Source organism: Bufo bufo, chromosome 4, assembly GCF_905171765.1.
Source record: "Bufo bufo chromosome 4, aBufBuf1.1, whole genome shotgun sequence".
Classification (NCBI taxonomy): Eukaryota; Metazoa; Chordata; class Amphibia; order Anura; family Bufonidae; genus Bufo; species Bufo bufo.
Genome location: NC_053392.1, coordinates 384,687,796 through 384,704,564, shown reverse-complemented (window position 1 = coordinate 384,704,564; position 16,769 = coordinate 384,687,796). Strand labels below are relative to the sequence as shown.

The 16,769-nt window shown below is 47.0% G+C and overlaps 1 protein-coding gene across 1 annotated transcript in view; it reads right to left on the bottom strand.

The window, feature by feature from the left end:
* ECT2L (epithelial cell transforming 2 like) overlaps positions 1-16,769 on the bottom strand; it is a 74,365-nt gene that overhangs the window by 35,431 nt on the left and 22,165 nt on the right. Inside the window, exons 14-15 of the mRNA XM_040429224.1 lie at positions 1,504-1,590; positions 99-313 (exon numbers count right to left, since the gene is read on the bottom strand). Of these exons, the coding sequence (XP_040285158.1) occupies positions 99-313; positions 1,504-1,590 (302 nt within the window). The remainder of the gene's footprint in view (positions 1-98; positions 314-1,503; positions 1,591-16,769) is intronic.

The window sequence follows — 16,769 nt, the reverse complement described above, 5'->3', positions numbered from 1 at the left end:
GGAAGCAAAGGCAGCTGGCCTCACTCACCACAGGGCTCATAACTGTGTTGTGCTCCTGCTAAGCCATATTATATGCTTGTAATATTTGGTCTACATACTTGTTGACTTGTAAAATGTTGAGGATATCCGAGAAGATGATTTGCACATTAGCAATGCTGAGGATGGCTCGGTTAGATGACAGAGCAGCTTGCAGTGGGGCAGCGTACACATCTCTTACTATTGCTAAGATTTGGACATATTGTCTCTCACTCTTCAAGATTTCTCGAGCAAACTGTGACCGCTTATCTCCTGGATCTGCTTGTAGCTTATTATCCTGTATACATAAGAGATGTATTAATGTTATCAGATATGAAATAGAATTCCTACACCCTTCTGTGACCCATAACACAGAGATTAGTGCTCGGCCTATAAGGCAAGTCGCGGAGCAGTCCAACATTTCCTGCATTTCATTATAGCACCTTCTTACTTTATTCATCTTACCCATTTATATAGCAGCAAATATATTCCACAGCACTGTACAGAGATTATCATCACTCCTATCAGTCCTTGTCCCCATTATGGCTCACAACCTAAATTCCAAATTAACTTATCAGTATGTTTCCATATGTAAGAGGCAACCGGAGTACCCGGAGGAAGTCTACACAAACATAGGAAGAACATACAAACTTCATTGTCAGATTCGAACTCAGGACTCCAGGGCACCAGTGCTAACCACTGAGCCACCGTGCTGCCCATTATTTTCTCACCCATGGAGGTCCATACAAAAGAAAAAAATTGAGGCAGCGTCCCAGGAAAGGAAAATAGAAACATAGAGAAACATTGAATGTGTCGGCAGATAAGAACCATTTGGCCCATCTAGTCTGCCCAATATACTGAATACTATGAATAGCCCCTGGCCCTATCTTATATGAAGGATGGTCTTATGCCTATCCCATTCATGCTTAAACTCCTCCACTGTATTTGCAGCTACCACTTCTGCAGGAAGGCTATTCCATGCATCCACTACTCTCTCAGTAAAGTATACTTCCTGATATTACTTTTCAAACTATGTCCTCTTGTAGCAGTTTTTCTTCTTTTAAATATTCTCTCCTCTTTTACCTTGTTGATTCCCTCAAGCATGCTTGAGGAAGGCTAAGGAGTAGCCGAAACGTTTCATGTACTTGGGCTGCTTGTTATAGGACTATCACTTATGAATTAAAAGCACTATTTTCCTTTCGTGGGACGCTGCCTTCATTTTTTTCATCTGGATCTTTGAAGGTAGCTGTTGGATACAGCTCTGACAGGGGCGTGCATCAGGACCTAAGAGTTGAAGCCTGTGGTGGGTGCTGTATTTATTCTTTCTTTTTCACCTATGAAGGTGTACTTATGGAATGTTGTGAAACCACTTTAAACATTGCTTCTTAAATATGGTTACTAATGCAGTCGCTTCTATTAGCTGCACTTCTCAGAATCTGGAATTGTGTCCACCTTTGACATCACTTACAACACAGTTATAATAGTTACCAGCAACGTCAGCTGTCGGTATTTGACTTCAGACTGACTTTGGGAGTGAGAAGCTTTCTCAGTTTGGTCAACCTCAAGATCATCTTCCTGTTGCAAAAAAAAAATTACAAGACATTTTTTCTCATCATCAGGCAGCAAATATATCACTTCACAAAAACCTTCTTGGAAAGACTCCTATGTACCTGGAACTGCAGTTATTTGTGTTTCTTGTCTGTGATGGATTCTAACCAACATAGTAATAAGGGAAACTATACAATCCTCCCCAAAAATTAAACCTTTCCATGAAAGACATTAATAACACGTTAATCTGATACCCACTGAGACCCGATGGAATGGATATGGAAATAGCTGAGTGAGTTTGTCTATGTGTGAACCGCCCTGGTATCCTGGGGTGACTTGCTCCCCATAGTACTGAGATCAACAGGGGCCCCTTGGTTGGACCAAACAATCTTGCAGTTTGAAATATCAAATTGATATTCTATAAATTTATTTTTCTGGTAAACCACATATAAAGATGGCGGCACAAAACTTTGATGATATCACGATTGTGAAGCACAAGTTTGGATTTAGGTTCTGCTCTCCTAATATATTAAATCCTCGTCCAGTTTTTTTTTTCTAATCAATAAAAGATTTATAGGATAGATTCTTTTCAGAAACAGTTTCGCATCTTGGTGCCTACTGGAATTAGAAAACAAGTGCATATATTTGCAGTAAAGTGGTGTGAGCTGTCACTGAATGCAAGCAGATGACTTAATAAGAGTTAATGTCCTCCCAACGTATCTTTAAATAAGAATACATTTTATCCTCCTGTTGCCCCCCATAGCTGGCTTACATTAGTTATTTGTAGAGATGAGAAAATTTCTCAAAAATTCGATTGGGCCAGCTCGCCGAATTTTTTGAAAACAATTGGTTTGATCCGAATTTATTTGTGGCGAATCGCGTTAAAAACAGCTATTTCCTGGCTGCAGAGAGCCTTTATAGTGGTGTAGAACACTGTGCCTTGCAGTAACACACATAGGGATCAGAAGAAGGCTCAAATAAATGATGGTGTCAGCCAGGCTGAAAGGCAAAATAGTGGCCCAGTCATGAAGTGGGGAGGGTGGGAACAGCATGAGAAGTCCACAGAGTGGCCCTATGACATAGTGGTAAAGTGGAAGTAGCATGAGGAGACCACATAGTGGCCCAATGACAGAGTCTGGAGGTGGCAACAGCATCAGGAGGAGGCAACAGAGTGGCACAATGACAGTGTGGAGGTGGCAGCAGCACCAGGAGGCCACAGAGTGGCACAATTACAGAGTGTGGAGTTGGCGGCAGCAGCAGCATCAGAAGGGTGGCACAATGACAGTGTGCAGGTGGCGGCAGCAGCATCTTCAAGAGGCCACAGAGTGGCACAATGACAGTGTGGAGGTGGCGGCAGCATCAGGAGGAGGAGGAGGACACAGGTCACATAGTGATGAGGTAGCAGCTGCATCAGGAGACCACAAAGTGGCAAGGTGACAGTGTGGAGATGGCAGCAGCATCAGAAGACCACAGAGTGGCAAGGTGACATTGTGTGGAGGTGGCAGCAGCATGATGAGACCATAGAGTGGAGGTGGCAGCAGCATCAGGAGACCACAGAGTGGCAAGGTGACATAGTGAGGTGGCAGCAGCATCAGTAGACCACAGAGTGGCAAAGTGACATAGTGTGGAGGTGGCAGCAAAATCAGGAGACCACAGAGTGACCCGGTGACCAGAGTGGGGAGGTGGGTGGCAATACCAGTACCAGCTGAAGATGATGGGTGAAAGAAGGAGCACTGGCATCAGATGTGTGGCATCAGGCGGGTGGCAGCATCAGAATAGTAGCTGAGGCAGATAGCCAGAAGAAACCGGTCTCTTTTGTCAAAGTGTTGGTGTGGCACCATGGATGATCTAGTCTGATGCATCAGGCGTTGGTGGGTGGAAATCCTGGCTGTTCCACGCCTGATTCATCTTGACAACGGTCAGTCTCTCCACATTTCAGGTGGACTGGCGAGTTCTTCTTGGGGTAACTATGGCCCCCGCCGCACTAAACACCCACTCTGATGCCACACTACTGGCCGGGCAGGACAGCTTTTCCAGGGCAAACTCAGCCAGTTGCGGCCACAAATCCAGTTTGGCTGCCCAGTAGTTCAGCGGTTCTTCAATGTGGGGCGGCAGGGTGCTGTCCAAGTATGCCACCACCTGCTGGTTCAGGTCCTGCTCCAGGTCTAGCTGCTGCTGCTTCTGGGGAGTAGTTTCTTCACTAGGCGGGTGAAGAAAGCTGCTCATCAGCGACTCTAGACTCAAGTTGCTGCTGATGGAGCTGGAACTGCTCCTACCCCCCCCCCCCCCTTCCCGCCACAGCAGCCATGGCAAAGGAACGAGAGCGCAGAGAGCCCCCCGGTCAGATCTGCGAGAGGATGGACAATGGCGCTGTCACCGGCACTTCTGTGAGAAGGTCTGACAGACGTCCTTCTGTACCTCTTGCATGATGTTCTTTGTTTTGGTTTCACTTTCTCATCTCATTTTCTTCTCCCAGGTGTCACCTATTTAGACTAATCCTCTTTCCTTTATATTCCCTCCCATACTGCCTCACTTTGCGGTTTATGCTACTTCCTGGATTGAAGTGTTCACTGCTGGAGTCTTCTGCTGCTGCTTGTTCAGATAAGTCCTTTCATGCATTGTGTTTCCTTGCTGGCTTGATTCTAGGTGACCCGGACTCCCTCCGTATGAAGTGCAGGGAGCCGGTGGTCATGTCCCCTCACTATTATCTGCAACTTCATCCATGACAGGTGCAGATGGGCAACGGTCAACTGACTACATAGGATGTCTCTATAGTAGTTCAGTTTGTCCTCCCTCTCAGCGGGTGTACAAAAGGCCCCCATTTTGGACCGGTAGCGAGGGTCCAACAAGGTGGAGAGCCAGAATTCATCCCTCTGCCGAATGCTGACAATTCGGCTGTCACTATGCAAGCAAGTGAGCATGCATTGGGCAATTTGCGCAAGTGACTCAGAGGGACTCCTCCATCTCCACTGCATACTGCCATGGTGTGTCTGGGTCCTCTGCCTCGTCTTCCTCATCGCCCAGTAGCTCCTCTGGCTGCTCATGCTCCTCCTCTCCTGTCACCTGTGTAGAAAAACCACCCATTTCGCTTCACATTGCTTGTGCTCCGATGTCCTCCTCCTCCTCCAGTTCAGTCCCCACAGGGCTCATGTGGTCATGAGATCTAGGAGCCACGTCTCCAGTCCCCTGACCTGCCAGATTTACCAGCATCTGTTCCAGCACATGAAGCAGTGGAATGACGTTGTTTATCCCGTAGTCCTGGCGACTGACAAATAACGTTGCCTCCTCAAAGGGCCTGAGCAAACGACAGGTGTCATGCATGAGCTGCCATGTCCGCTTGGATCATCAAGAAATCATTCATGGCCTTTCTCTGTTCGTATAGTCAGTCCAAAATATGGAGGGTGGAATTCCAATGGGTGGAAACGTCGCATATCAGCCTATGTTGGGGGATGCCGTTCTGCCGCTGCAGCTCAAGGAGGGTGTGCTTTGTGGTGTACGAGTGACTGAACTGCATGGAAAGTTTCCTGGCCATTTTTAGGATGTCTTGCAGATGGGTGGAAGACTTCAGGAACCGCTCGACAAGCAGATTAACATGTGTGCCATGCAAGGCGCATGTCTCAGCCCTCCTTGACGCAGCGCTGACACCATGTTCTTCCCGTTGTCGGTCACCATGGTTCCAACTTTGAGTTGTCGCGGAGAAAGCCAGGATTCGATTTCTTGATGAATGACACAGAGCAGTTCCTCCCCTGTGTGACTCCATTCGCCCAGGCAAACGAGGTGCAGAACATTGTGACACCGGCGTGCCCTGTACATGTGGTCAGCTAGAGGCGCACTGTGAATTGCCCCTGCAGTGGAGGCTGAGGACATGGTGGAGGGTGAGGAGGCAGAGACGGACATCGTCGCAGGACCAACGGCGTGAGAACATGGAGGCGGAAGCTGCGTCGCCCGGCCAAGTTGCTGGTTTTGCTGTGCAGGAACCACATTCACCCAGTGGGCCGTAAAGGACATGTATTGTCCCTGACCATAGTTACAGCTCCACACATCAGCGCTGCCGTAAACTTTGGCAGACACCGACAGGCTCAAGGACTGGTCCACCTTCTGTTCTACGGTCGTGGCCAAAAGTTTTGAGAATGACACAAATATTAGTTTTCACAAAGTTTGCTGCTAAACTGCTTTTAGATCTTTGTTTCAGTTGTTTCTGTGATGTAGTGAAATATAATTACACGCACTTCATACGTTTCAAAGGCTTTTGTCGACAATTACATGACATTTATGCAAAGAGTCAGTATTTGCAGTGTTGGCCCTTCTTTTTCAGGACCTCTGCAATTCGACTGGGCATGCTCTCAATCAACTTCTGGGCCAATTCCTGACTGATAGCAACCCATTCTTTCATAATCACTTCTTGGAGTTTGTCAGAATTAGCGGGTTTTTGTTTGTCCACCCGCCTCTTGAGGATTGACCACAAGTTCTCAATGGGATTAAGATCTGGGGAGTTTCCAGGCCATGGACCCAAAATGTCAATGTTTTGGTCCCCGAGCCACTTAGTTATCCCTTTTGCCTTATGGCACGGTGCTCCATCGTGCTGGAAAATGCATTGTTCTTCACCAAACTGTTGTTGGATTGTTGGAAGAAGTTGCTGTTGGAGGGTGTTTTGGTACCATTCTTTATTCATGGCTGTGTTTTTGGGCAAAATTGTGAGTGAGCCCACTCCCTTGGATGAGAAGCAACCCCACACATGAATGGTCTCAGGATGCTTTACTGTTGGCATGACACAGGACTGATGGTAGCGCTCACCTTTTCTTCTCCGGACAAACCTTTTTCCAGATGCCCCAAACAATCGGAAAAAGGCTTCATCGGAGAATATGACTTTGCCCCAGTCCTCAGCAGTCCATTCACCATACTTTCTGCAGAAGATCAATCTGTCCCTGATGTTTTTTTTGGAGAGAAGTGGCTTCTTTGCTGCCCTTCTTGACACCAGGCCATCTTCCAAAAGTCTTCGCCTCACTGTGCGTGCAGATGCGCTCACACCTGCCTGCTGCCATTCCGGAGCAAGCTCTGCACTGGTGGCACTCCGATCCCGCAGCTGAATCCTCTTTAGGAGACAATCCTGGCTCTTGCTGGACTTTCTTGGACGCCCTTAAGCCTTCTTAACAAGAATTGAACCTCTTCCCTTGAAGTTCTTGATGATCCTATAAATTGTTGATTGAGGTGCAATCTTAGTAGCTACTATATCCTTGCCTGTGAAGCCATTGTTATGCAACGCAATGATGGCTGCACGCGTTTCTTTGCAGGTCACCATGGTTAACAATGGAAGAACAATGATTTCAAGCATCACCCTCCTTTTAACATGTCAAGTCTGCCATTTTAACCCAATCAACCTGACATAATGATCTCCAGCCTTGTGCTCGTCAACATTCTCACCTGAGTTAACAAGACGATTACTGAAATGATCTCAGCAGGTCCTTTAATGACAGCAATGAAATGCAGTGGAAAGGTTTTTTTGGGATTAAGTTAATTTTCATGGCAAAGAAAGACTATGCAATTCATCTGATCACTCTTCATAACATTCTGGAGTATATGCAAATTGCTATTATAAAAACTTAAGCAGGATCTTTTCCAATTTTCAATATTTATGTAATTCTCAAAACTTTTGGCCACGACTGTACATACGTGTGCAGGGCTAGTACTGCCTTTTTGGCAAAGAAATTATGGCTTGGGACTCTCCACCTCGGCTCGGCACAAGCCATCAGTTCTCTGAAAGGTGCAGAGTCCACCACTTGGAAAGAGAGGGACTGCAGCACCAGCAACTTGGACAGAAGCACATTCAGCTTCTGCGCCGTTGAATGAGTGAACGCATACTATTTACTCTTGGCAATCGCTTTGGTGATCGATTGCTGATGGAATGACTGATGAGGAGTAGGAGGAGGAGCAGGAGAATCAGGACCAGCAGATGATGGGAAGGACAGATAGCTCCCTTCGGCTGAGGTGGTGGAGCCTTGACTGCCTAAAATCGGGTGCGTGCCACTGGGTGATGCAGCGGTTGCTGCGGCAGGCTGGACCACCACATTGGAGCCACGGTTCTCCCAGGCCACTTTATGGTGACGCTGCATATGTTGACGCAGGGCTGTGGTGCCAACATTGGCACCCTGCCCACGCTTCACCTTCTGCCCACAGATTCTAAAAATGGCCATGTTCACATCCTCCGGCGGCTTAACAAAAGGTGATTAGGTGATTTTCCCCCCAACAGTCCGCACTGACTGACTGCTACCGCCGCTGCTTCCGTAAACGCCTGCAACACTACTTCCTGGGCAGGTAGGCTCCTGTGAAGCGGGTGGTCTACCCTGGGCACGTTTGGCTCCCGACCTCCCACTGCTGCTACCCTGCTGACTCGCGGCCACGCTAACGACTTGCTGGCTCCGCCGCTGCCTCACGGGCAAGCTTCCACCCTCTTCTACCGATGATGATGAAGCCCCTAATTCACCCTGCTCCCAAGTGAAATCAGTTACATCATCATGATTGAGTACTGTCTGCACGTCACTGATGTCCTCCTCAATGGTCTCTGGGTCAGAAGCCTGACCGCTCGCAACACCAGCTCCCACGCCACTCTCCTCATTACTACCTGCCCGCCTACCGGAGGAAGCAGCGGATGTCTCCTCCACATCTTGGCTGGCCGGTAGCTGCTGACTGTCTTCTAGCAGCTCGTCCTCGCTGTATAGTGGAGCTTAACCCACAGCATATAGTACTTCTCTGGCTGAGGGAACAGAAAAGGACAGAGGCAGGTTGAGGACAGGTGAGGGCACAGGGCCTGCTCCCGGGCCATACCAACTAAGGGTTGTGTCTGACGAACCCAGCGACTCTTGGCTGGGGGTGTCTGATGTCACTTGGGACGAAGTGGATGACCGAGTCAACCATTCAAGTGCCGCTGGGTTGCTGGTCAAGACACGACCGCTAGATGACACCGGGAGCTCAGGTCTCTCGTTGCGACTCCTGCTGCCACGCCCCCTTACTCTGCTGCGACCTGTGCCTGTGCCAGAAACCTTTAGGCCTGTGCCCCTCCCCTGTGCAGGGCCTGGCACTTCTCTGTCTGACATACTGTTAGATCAAATAAATTGGAAATTAAAACACCCCAAAAAGTCTGTATTTTTCTCACTTCACCACACAACGGCTATTAAGCCCTTTTTTTTCCACCAATACACGCCAAAAAGGGCTTTAGAACATATAACTGCACCGCTGAACGGCAAATAATTATTATTTTTTTGCCACTAATACATGCCAAAAAGGGCTTTAGAACATATAGCTGCACCGCTGAACGGCAAATATATATTGTTTTGCCACTAATACAAGCCAAAAAGTGCTGTAATTTCCTCACTTCACAACAAATGCCGGATCCGTCCTTCTGGTCTGCGCATGCGCAGATCTTTAAAAATGTGAACAAAAATAGAAACTGATCCGTTTGTCCGTATGACAAATGGACAGACGGATTCGTTCTTGCAATGCATTTGTGAGACAGATCCGCATACGGATCCGTCTACAAATGCTGTCCGTCTGCATGCAGATTGCCAGATCCGGCACGCAGTTCCGGCGACGGAACTGCTTGCCGGATCACTCTGCCGCAAGTGTGAAACTACCCTAATACATGCCAAAAAGGGCTGTAATTTTTTCAGTTCACCACACATCAGCTAATAAGCCCTTTTTTTCCCACTAATACAAGCCAAAAAATGCTTTAGAACAGCGGTTCTCAACCTAGAGGTCGCGACCCCTTTGGGGGTCGATCGGCCCTTTCCGGGGGGTCGCCTGAGGCTTCCTATTGTGGGTCCAGGCCCGTCGCTAACAGACAGGCAAAACAAGCAATTGTTTGGGGCCCCGAGCTGGCCCGGGGGCAAGCAGAGCCGGTGCTTGTTTTGCGGCTGAGTAACTCAGAAGATCCGATGGTATATTCTAACCCCCAGGCGTTCCCATGGTGACGGGGACGCTTGCCTGGGGGTTAGAATATACAGGGCCACGCCGCTCACAGCAGTATATTTATAAACTAATCAGTAACTACTTTAACTTTAATCATTGCTCATTGCTGAGCTCTTTACTTGGATTATAATTTATTTGGATATGGGATATCTTACTTTGTCTTAGCTCCGGTAATAGCAGGCAGTGCGGGGGGTGGCGCTCACTCACTGACGTCACGCGCCTGCTCCTCCCACTAGGCGGCGCAGGCGCGTGACGTCAGTGAGTGAGCGCCGCCCCCCGCACTGCCTGCTATTACCGGAGCTAAGACAAAGTAAGATATCCCATATCCAAATAAATTATAATCCAAGTAAAGAGCTCAGCAATGAGCAATGATTAAAGTTAAAGTAGTTACTGATTAGTTTATAAATATACTGCTGTGAGCGTCGGGGAGGGAGATCTGTGGATGGCACTGTAGGGGGATCTGTGGATGGCAGTGCCATCCACAGATCCGCCTACAGTGCCATCGACAGATCCCCCCTCCCCTAAACAGTGCCATCCACAGATCCGCCTACAGTGCCATCCACAGATCCCCCCTCCCCTAAACAGTGCCATCCACAGATCCGCCTACAGTGCCATCCACAGATCCCCCCTCCCCTAAACAGTGCCATCCACAGATCCCCCCTCCCCTAAACAGTGCCATCATGGCACTGTTTAGGGGAGGGGGGATCTGTGGATGGCACTGTTTAGGGGAGGGGGGATCTGTGGATGGCACTGTTTAGGGGAGGGGGATCTGTGGATGGCACTGTTTAGGGGGGATCTGTGGATGGCACTGTTTAGGGGGGATCTGTGGATGGCACTGTTTAGGGGGGATCTGTGGATGGCACTGTTTAGGGGGGGGGGATCTGTGGATGTCTTTGTGATTAATTACTCTGCTTTAATTATGTTCAATTTGTAGCAATAAAAATACATCCTGCATATCAGATATTTACATTACAATTCATAACAGTAGCAAAATTAGTTATGACGTAGCAAGGAAAAAAATGTAATGGTTGGGGGTCACCACAACATGAGGAACTGTATTAAGGGGTCACGGCTTTAGAAAGGTTGAGAACCACTGCTTTAGAACATATAACTGCACCGCACAAAGGCAAATAAGACGTAGACATATTTCCTTCTAATAAACCCTGTTAATGGCTGTATCAAACAGCACTTGCACCCTAATATGAACGGTTTTCTGTAATTACAGAGCTGTATAATGGCAATTTGGATCCGCAGTCAGTGCAGCAAGGTGTAATAGGATTGCTCCTATTACCAAGGCTGTAAACTCCCCTACTGAACCCTGTTCTGCTTCAATACTGTGGAATGATTACTCCCTATCCTTTCCCTGAACTTCTATACAGCAAAATAAAAGTTTTAAAGTCTTTTCTACCACTGTCCCTAGCGCCTGCTGAGTCTCTTCCTGCACTAAGTACACTGGAAAATGGCTGAATCCAAGATGGCTGAGGCTATTTATAGGGCTGTGACATCACAGGGATGGCTGGCTGCTGATTGGCTGCATGCATTGCATTGTGGGTGATCCATCATTCCCAGAGTTCCTTGCTCCATGTCCTAACACGTGCAGAAGCCATTTTAGGAAAGAATACGATTCATTACCATGAAGTGTGAGGAAATTCGGATCTGGTGTGAATCAAATTTTTCCTGAAATTCGGATCGAATTCCACTTTCGTCAACTTCGATTCGCTCATCTATAGCCATTTGCACCATAAAATAGTGCACAACTTAAAGGAATTGTCCAGGTTCAGGGCTGAACCCAGATAGAAGCTCTTTATTCTTTTACTACATTATGAGTGAGCATCAGTGATGTCACAGTGATGTCACTGGCACAGATGAGCAGTCTATAGTGTTGCCCGCCTAGGCTGTTTTGGAGGCTGGTACTATGCAAAAAAGTCTCCATCTAGCATACTGAGTAGAATCACGGCATGTCATCGGCAGTAAACAAACAGACCTTGTGCTGCTCGATGCACAGAAATGCTCCGATGCTCCACTCATATGTAGTAAAACAATAGCTTATATCAACCCCTTTAAATATACCAGTTCTCTTTTTTGATGCTTTTCTGTCAGGATACATAAAAGCGGTTAAAACACTAAGGCCTCTTTCACACAAGCGAGTTTTCCCCGCGGATGCAATGCGTGATGCAAACGCATTGCATCCGCACTGAATCCGGACCCATTCATTTCAATGGGTCTGTGTACATGAGCGTTGGTTTTCAAGCATCACTTGTGCGTTGCATGAAAATCGCAGCATGTTGTATATTCTGCGTTTTTCACGCAACGCTGGCCCCATAGAAGTAAATGGGACTGTGTCAAAAACGCATTGCATCCGGCAAGCAAGTGCAGATGCAATGCGATTTTCACGGATGGTTGCTAAGAGATGGTGTTTTCACATGTGTGAAAAACGCATCATTGCACATTGCACCCGCGCGATAAAAACTGAACAACTGAACGCGTTCACAAATAAAACTAATGAACTTGCTTGCGAAATCGCGCAGTTTTCACTGAACGAATCCGCAACGCATCCGGACCTAATCCGGACACGCTCGTCTGCAAGGGGCCTAAGAGGGAGATTTATCAAAACCCGATGCTTTCTGTGCTGGTCTTGACAAAGCTTGCTCCAGTAGCCCGTGTGCTATCTCTGAGAAAACTGGTGTAAACTCCCCCTTTCAGAAAAGTGTCAAGGGCAATGTAAAAACTACCACTTGTGACTATTTCTTCAAAAGTTGTGTTTTAAAAAGTTGTAAATGCTGAGTTTCCTAAATCTTTAACAACAATTTTCTGTGTGGGGCACTCTCTTTTTTATACCTCCCACACCGTACAATATACACAAGCTTTATAAACACTTCTATTTAGGTAAGCCACTGGAGCAGACATATCTGATGGGGCCCAAAAATTATAGTGGTTCATTCTCTCTATTGGATCTCTATTCTGGAAAACCATAAATGAGGTGGGTTATGGCTACAACATCATTATCAAATTAGCAACTGGAAATCAAGGAGTCCATAAACTGTTCATACACATGGGTCTCCTGCTGTTGAGGTCTGTCCCTAGATAAGCTATGGTGAAATATTATGTGTCTGGTGACAACTATGCCAACACAAACATCTGTCACTTCTATCAGGTTAACTGCTGTGACATCACAGTGGTTTTCAGGCAGCTAACCTGCTATGACATCACAAGTGTCTTTGAATCACATAAGCTGCTGTGACATCACAGTGGTTTTCAGGCAGCTAACCTGCTATGACATCACAAGTGTCTTTGAATCACATAAGCTGCTGTGACATCACTAGTTGTTTTAAGGCAGCCAAGCTATTGTGACAAATAGGGTCGTGTGAATGTAGCCTTATACTGCTGCTTTTAGGTTTGCAATAGATGATACCTCTGTAATTCCAGCAAACCATGCTTGTCATTAGGGTGCAAGTGCTTTGTGATACAGCTATTAAGAGGGTGTATCACTTAGAACTTTTTTTTACGTCTTATTAGCCGTTTTTCGCTGCAGTTATATGTTCTAAAGCATTTTTTGGCGTGTATTAGTGGAAAAAAAGAGCGTATTAGCCGTTCAGCGGTGAAGTTACCGTATTTTTCGCTTTATAAGACACACTTTTTTCCCCCAAAAGAGGGGGGGAAATGACAGTGCGTCTTATAAAACGATGGTTGACTTTTTTTTACAGGGCAGACACTGATATATCGCCGGCCGCTATGCTGCACAGCGTGGCCGGCGATACATCAGTTACAGTGCGGGGAGGGAGGAGGGGCTGGGGCGACTCACAGCGGGGCCCGATGCAGTCACTGTATTACACCGGGCCCCGCGCACAGAAGTCTCTTTGTATGTAAAATCTTTCATTATTCCTGAATCCATCGCTCTCCTATTGATAAACTAGCCTAATCGCCTGCATCAGTACTCACTATGAATGTAGCGTGCGGTCCCTCCGGCGCATGACTTCATCCTGCTCCTGCTTCATTAATGAAGTGGGAGGAGCGTGACTGACTGAGTGACGTCAGTCACACGCCGGCCGGACCGCACGCTGCATTCATAGCGAGTACTGATGCAGGCGATTAGGCTAGTTTATCAATAGGAGAGCGATGGATTCAGGAATAATGAAAGATTTTACATACAAAGAGACTTCTGTGCGCGGGGCCCCCGGTGTAATACAGTGACTGCACCGGGCCCCGCTGTGAGTTGCCTCCAGCCCCTCCTCCCTCCCCGCACTGTAACTGATGTATCGCCGGCCACGCTGTGCAGCATATCAGTGTCAGCTAGTTTATCAAAAGGAGAGCGATTGATTCAGGATTAAAGAAAGATTTTACATACAAAGAATAAAGTACTGTAATTCTGTGAAACATAGGGCCATGAGGGGGACCAGCATAAGATGCTATATGTGTGTCATCCACACATATAGCATCTTATCCTGGCCCCCCTCATGGCCCTATGTGTCACAGCACACATCCCCCATAACAGTGCATCATCCACAGTTTTCCCCCCCATAACAGTGTCATCCCCAGACCATTAGTTCAAAATCCACCAAAAGCACACCTTTTGGTTCAAAATATTTTTTTTCTTATTTTCCTCCTCAAAAACCTAGGTGCATCTTATAATCAGGTGCGTCTTATAAAGCAAAAAATACGATATATGTTTTAAAGCCTTTTTTGTGGTGTATTAGTGGAAAAAAAGGGCTTATTTGCTGTTGTGCAGTGAAGTGACAAAATTACAGCCTTTTTTGGGGTGTATTAGTGGGAAAAAAAGTGTTATTAGCCGTTCAGCAGTGCAGGTTATATGTTCTAAACCTTTTTTTTGGGGGGGGGGGGGGGAATTAGTGGAAAAAAAGAGCGTATTAGCCTTTGTGCGGTGAAGTGACAAAATTACAGCCGTTTTTGGGGTGTATTAGTGGAAAAAAAAAGGCTTGTTAGCCGTTGTGCGGTGAAGTGACAAAATGACAGCTTTTTTGGGGTGCATTAGTAGAAAAAAAAAGTCTTATTAGCCGTTCAGCTGTGCAATTAACGTATTTTTCGCTTTATAAGACGCACCCGATGATAAGACCCACCCCAGATTTTGGAGGAGTAAAATGAGAAAAAAATATTTTTCATCAGACCTCAGATCAGACCCCCACAAATATCAGGACATCTAATCAGGCCTCCATGTCAGACCCCCAACAAACCTCAGAACAGCCCTTTTCTTTTAGACCCCCATCAGCCCTTTTCTTTTAAACCCCCATCAGACCTCAGATAAGCCCTTTTCTTTTAGACCCCATCAGCCCTTTTCTTTTAGACCCCCATCAGACCTCAGATCAGCCCTTTTTTTTTTTAGACCCCATTAGACCGCCATCAGCCTTTTTCTTTTAGACCCCATTAGAACTCAGATCAGCCCTTTTCTTTTAGATCCCCATCAGCCCTTTTCTTTTAGACCCCCGTCAGACCTCAGATCAGCCCTTTTCTTTTGGACTCCCATCAGACCCCATCAGCCCTTTTCTTTCAAACCCCCATCAGACCTCAAATCAGCCCTGTTCTTTTGGACCCCCATCAGACTAAAAAAAAAAAAACTTCTCATACCTCTCCTGCGCCACGGCTCCGCCCAGGGTCCGCCAGTCTCTTTAGAAGTCGCGCTCCCCTGTCTTCTCCGGCCCGCGCTGTACTGTCACCTGACTGCGTGCAGCATCAGGTCATAGTGCGAGCACTACATCCTGACGCTGTATGGGGTCAGGACAGTGCAGCGCCAGCCCTAGCAAGAAGACCAGGGAGGGTGAGTATCAAAAGCGCTTGCGCTTCTACCCAGCACCCTGCACCTAATGCTTACTAGTGAGCGCTTTCATAATGGAAGCGCTCACTAGTATTCGCTTTATAAGACGCACAGCCATTTCCCCCCTACTTTTGGGGGGGGAGAATGCATCTTATAAAGCGAAAAATCCGGTATATGTTTTAAAGCCTTTTTTGTGGTGTATTAGTGGAAAAAAAAGTCTTATTAGCTGTTCAGCCATGCAGTTATATGTTCTAAAGCCTTTTTTGTGGTGTATTAGTGGGAAAAAAATGTGTGATTAGCCGTTCAGCGATGCCGTTATATGTTCTAAAGCCTTTTTTCGGGTGTATTAGTGGAGAAAAAAAGGGCTCATTAGCCTTTGTGTGGTGAAGTGACAAAATTACAGCCTTTTTTGTGGTGTATTAGTGGGAAAAAAGGCTCGTCAGCCGTTGTGTGGTGAAGTGACAAAATTAAAGCCTTTTTTGTGGTGTATTAGTGGAAAACAAAGTCTTATTAGCCGTTCAGCGGCGTAGTTATGGGTATATGTTCTAAAGCCTTTTTTTGTGGTGTATTAGTGGGAAAAAAGGGCTTATTTGCCGTTCAGAGGTGTAGTTATGGGTATATGTTCTACAGCCTTTTTTATGTTGTATTAGTGGGGAAAAAAAGGCTTGTTAGCCGTTGTGCGGTGAAGTGACTAAATTACAGCCTTTTTTCTGGTGTATTAATTTCCTTTTTATTTATTTGATCTGACAGTATGAGAAGAGGCAGGCCCTGCAAAGGGGAGGGGAAGAGTCCTAAATGTTTCTGGCACAAGTCGCAGCACAGTAATGGGACGTGGCAGCAGGGGTCACTTCGAAAGGCCTGAGCTCCCAGTTTCATCTAGCAGTCGTGTCTTGACCAGCAACAGAATGGTTGACTCGGTCAGCCACTTCGTCCCAAGTGACATCAGACACAATGAAGATCCGCTGGACTACTGGGCAGGCAAACTGGATTTGTGGCCGCAACTGGCTGAGTTTGCCCTGGAAAAGCTGTCCTGCCCGTTCAGTAGTGTGGCATCAGAGCAGGTGTTTAGTGCAGCGGGGGCCATAGTTACCCCAAAAGTGTGGAGAGACTGAACTTTGTCAACATAAATCAGGCGTGGATCAGCAAGGATTTCTACCCACCAATGCCTGATGCATCAGATTAGATCATCTATGCTGCCTAAAAAAAACCTTGACAAAAGAGACTGGTTTCTTCTGGCTACCTGCCTCAGCTACTATTCTGATGCTGCCACCCGCCTGATGCTAAGTGCTCCTTCTTACACCCACCATCGTCAGCAGGTACTGTTATTGCCACCCACCTTCCCACTCTGTCACCGGGTCACTCGGTGGTCTCCTGATGCTGCTGCCACCTCACCACTCAGGTCTCCTCATGCTGCTGTTGCCACCTCCACACTATGTCATTGTGCCACTCTGTGGCCTCCTTATGCTGCTGCCACCTC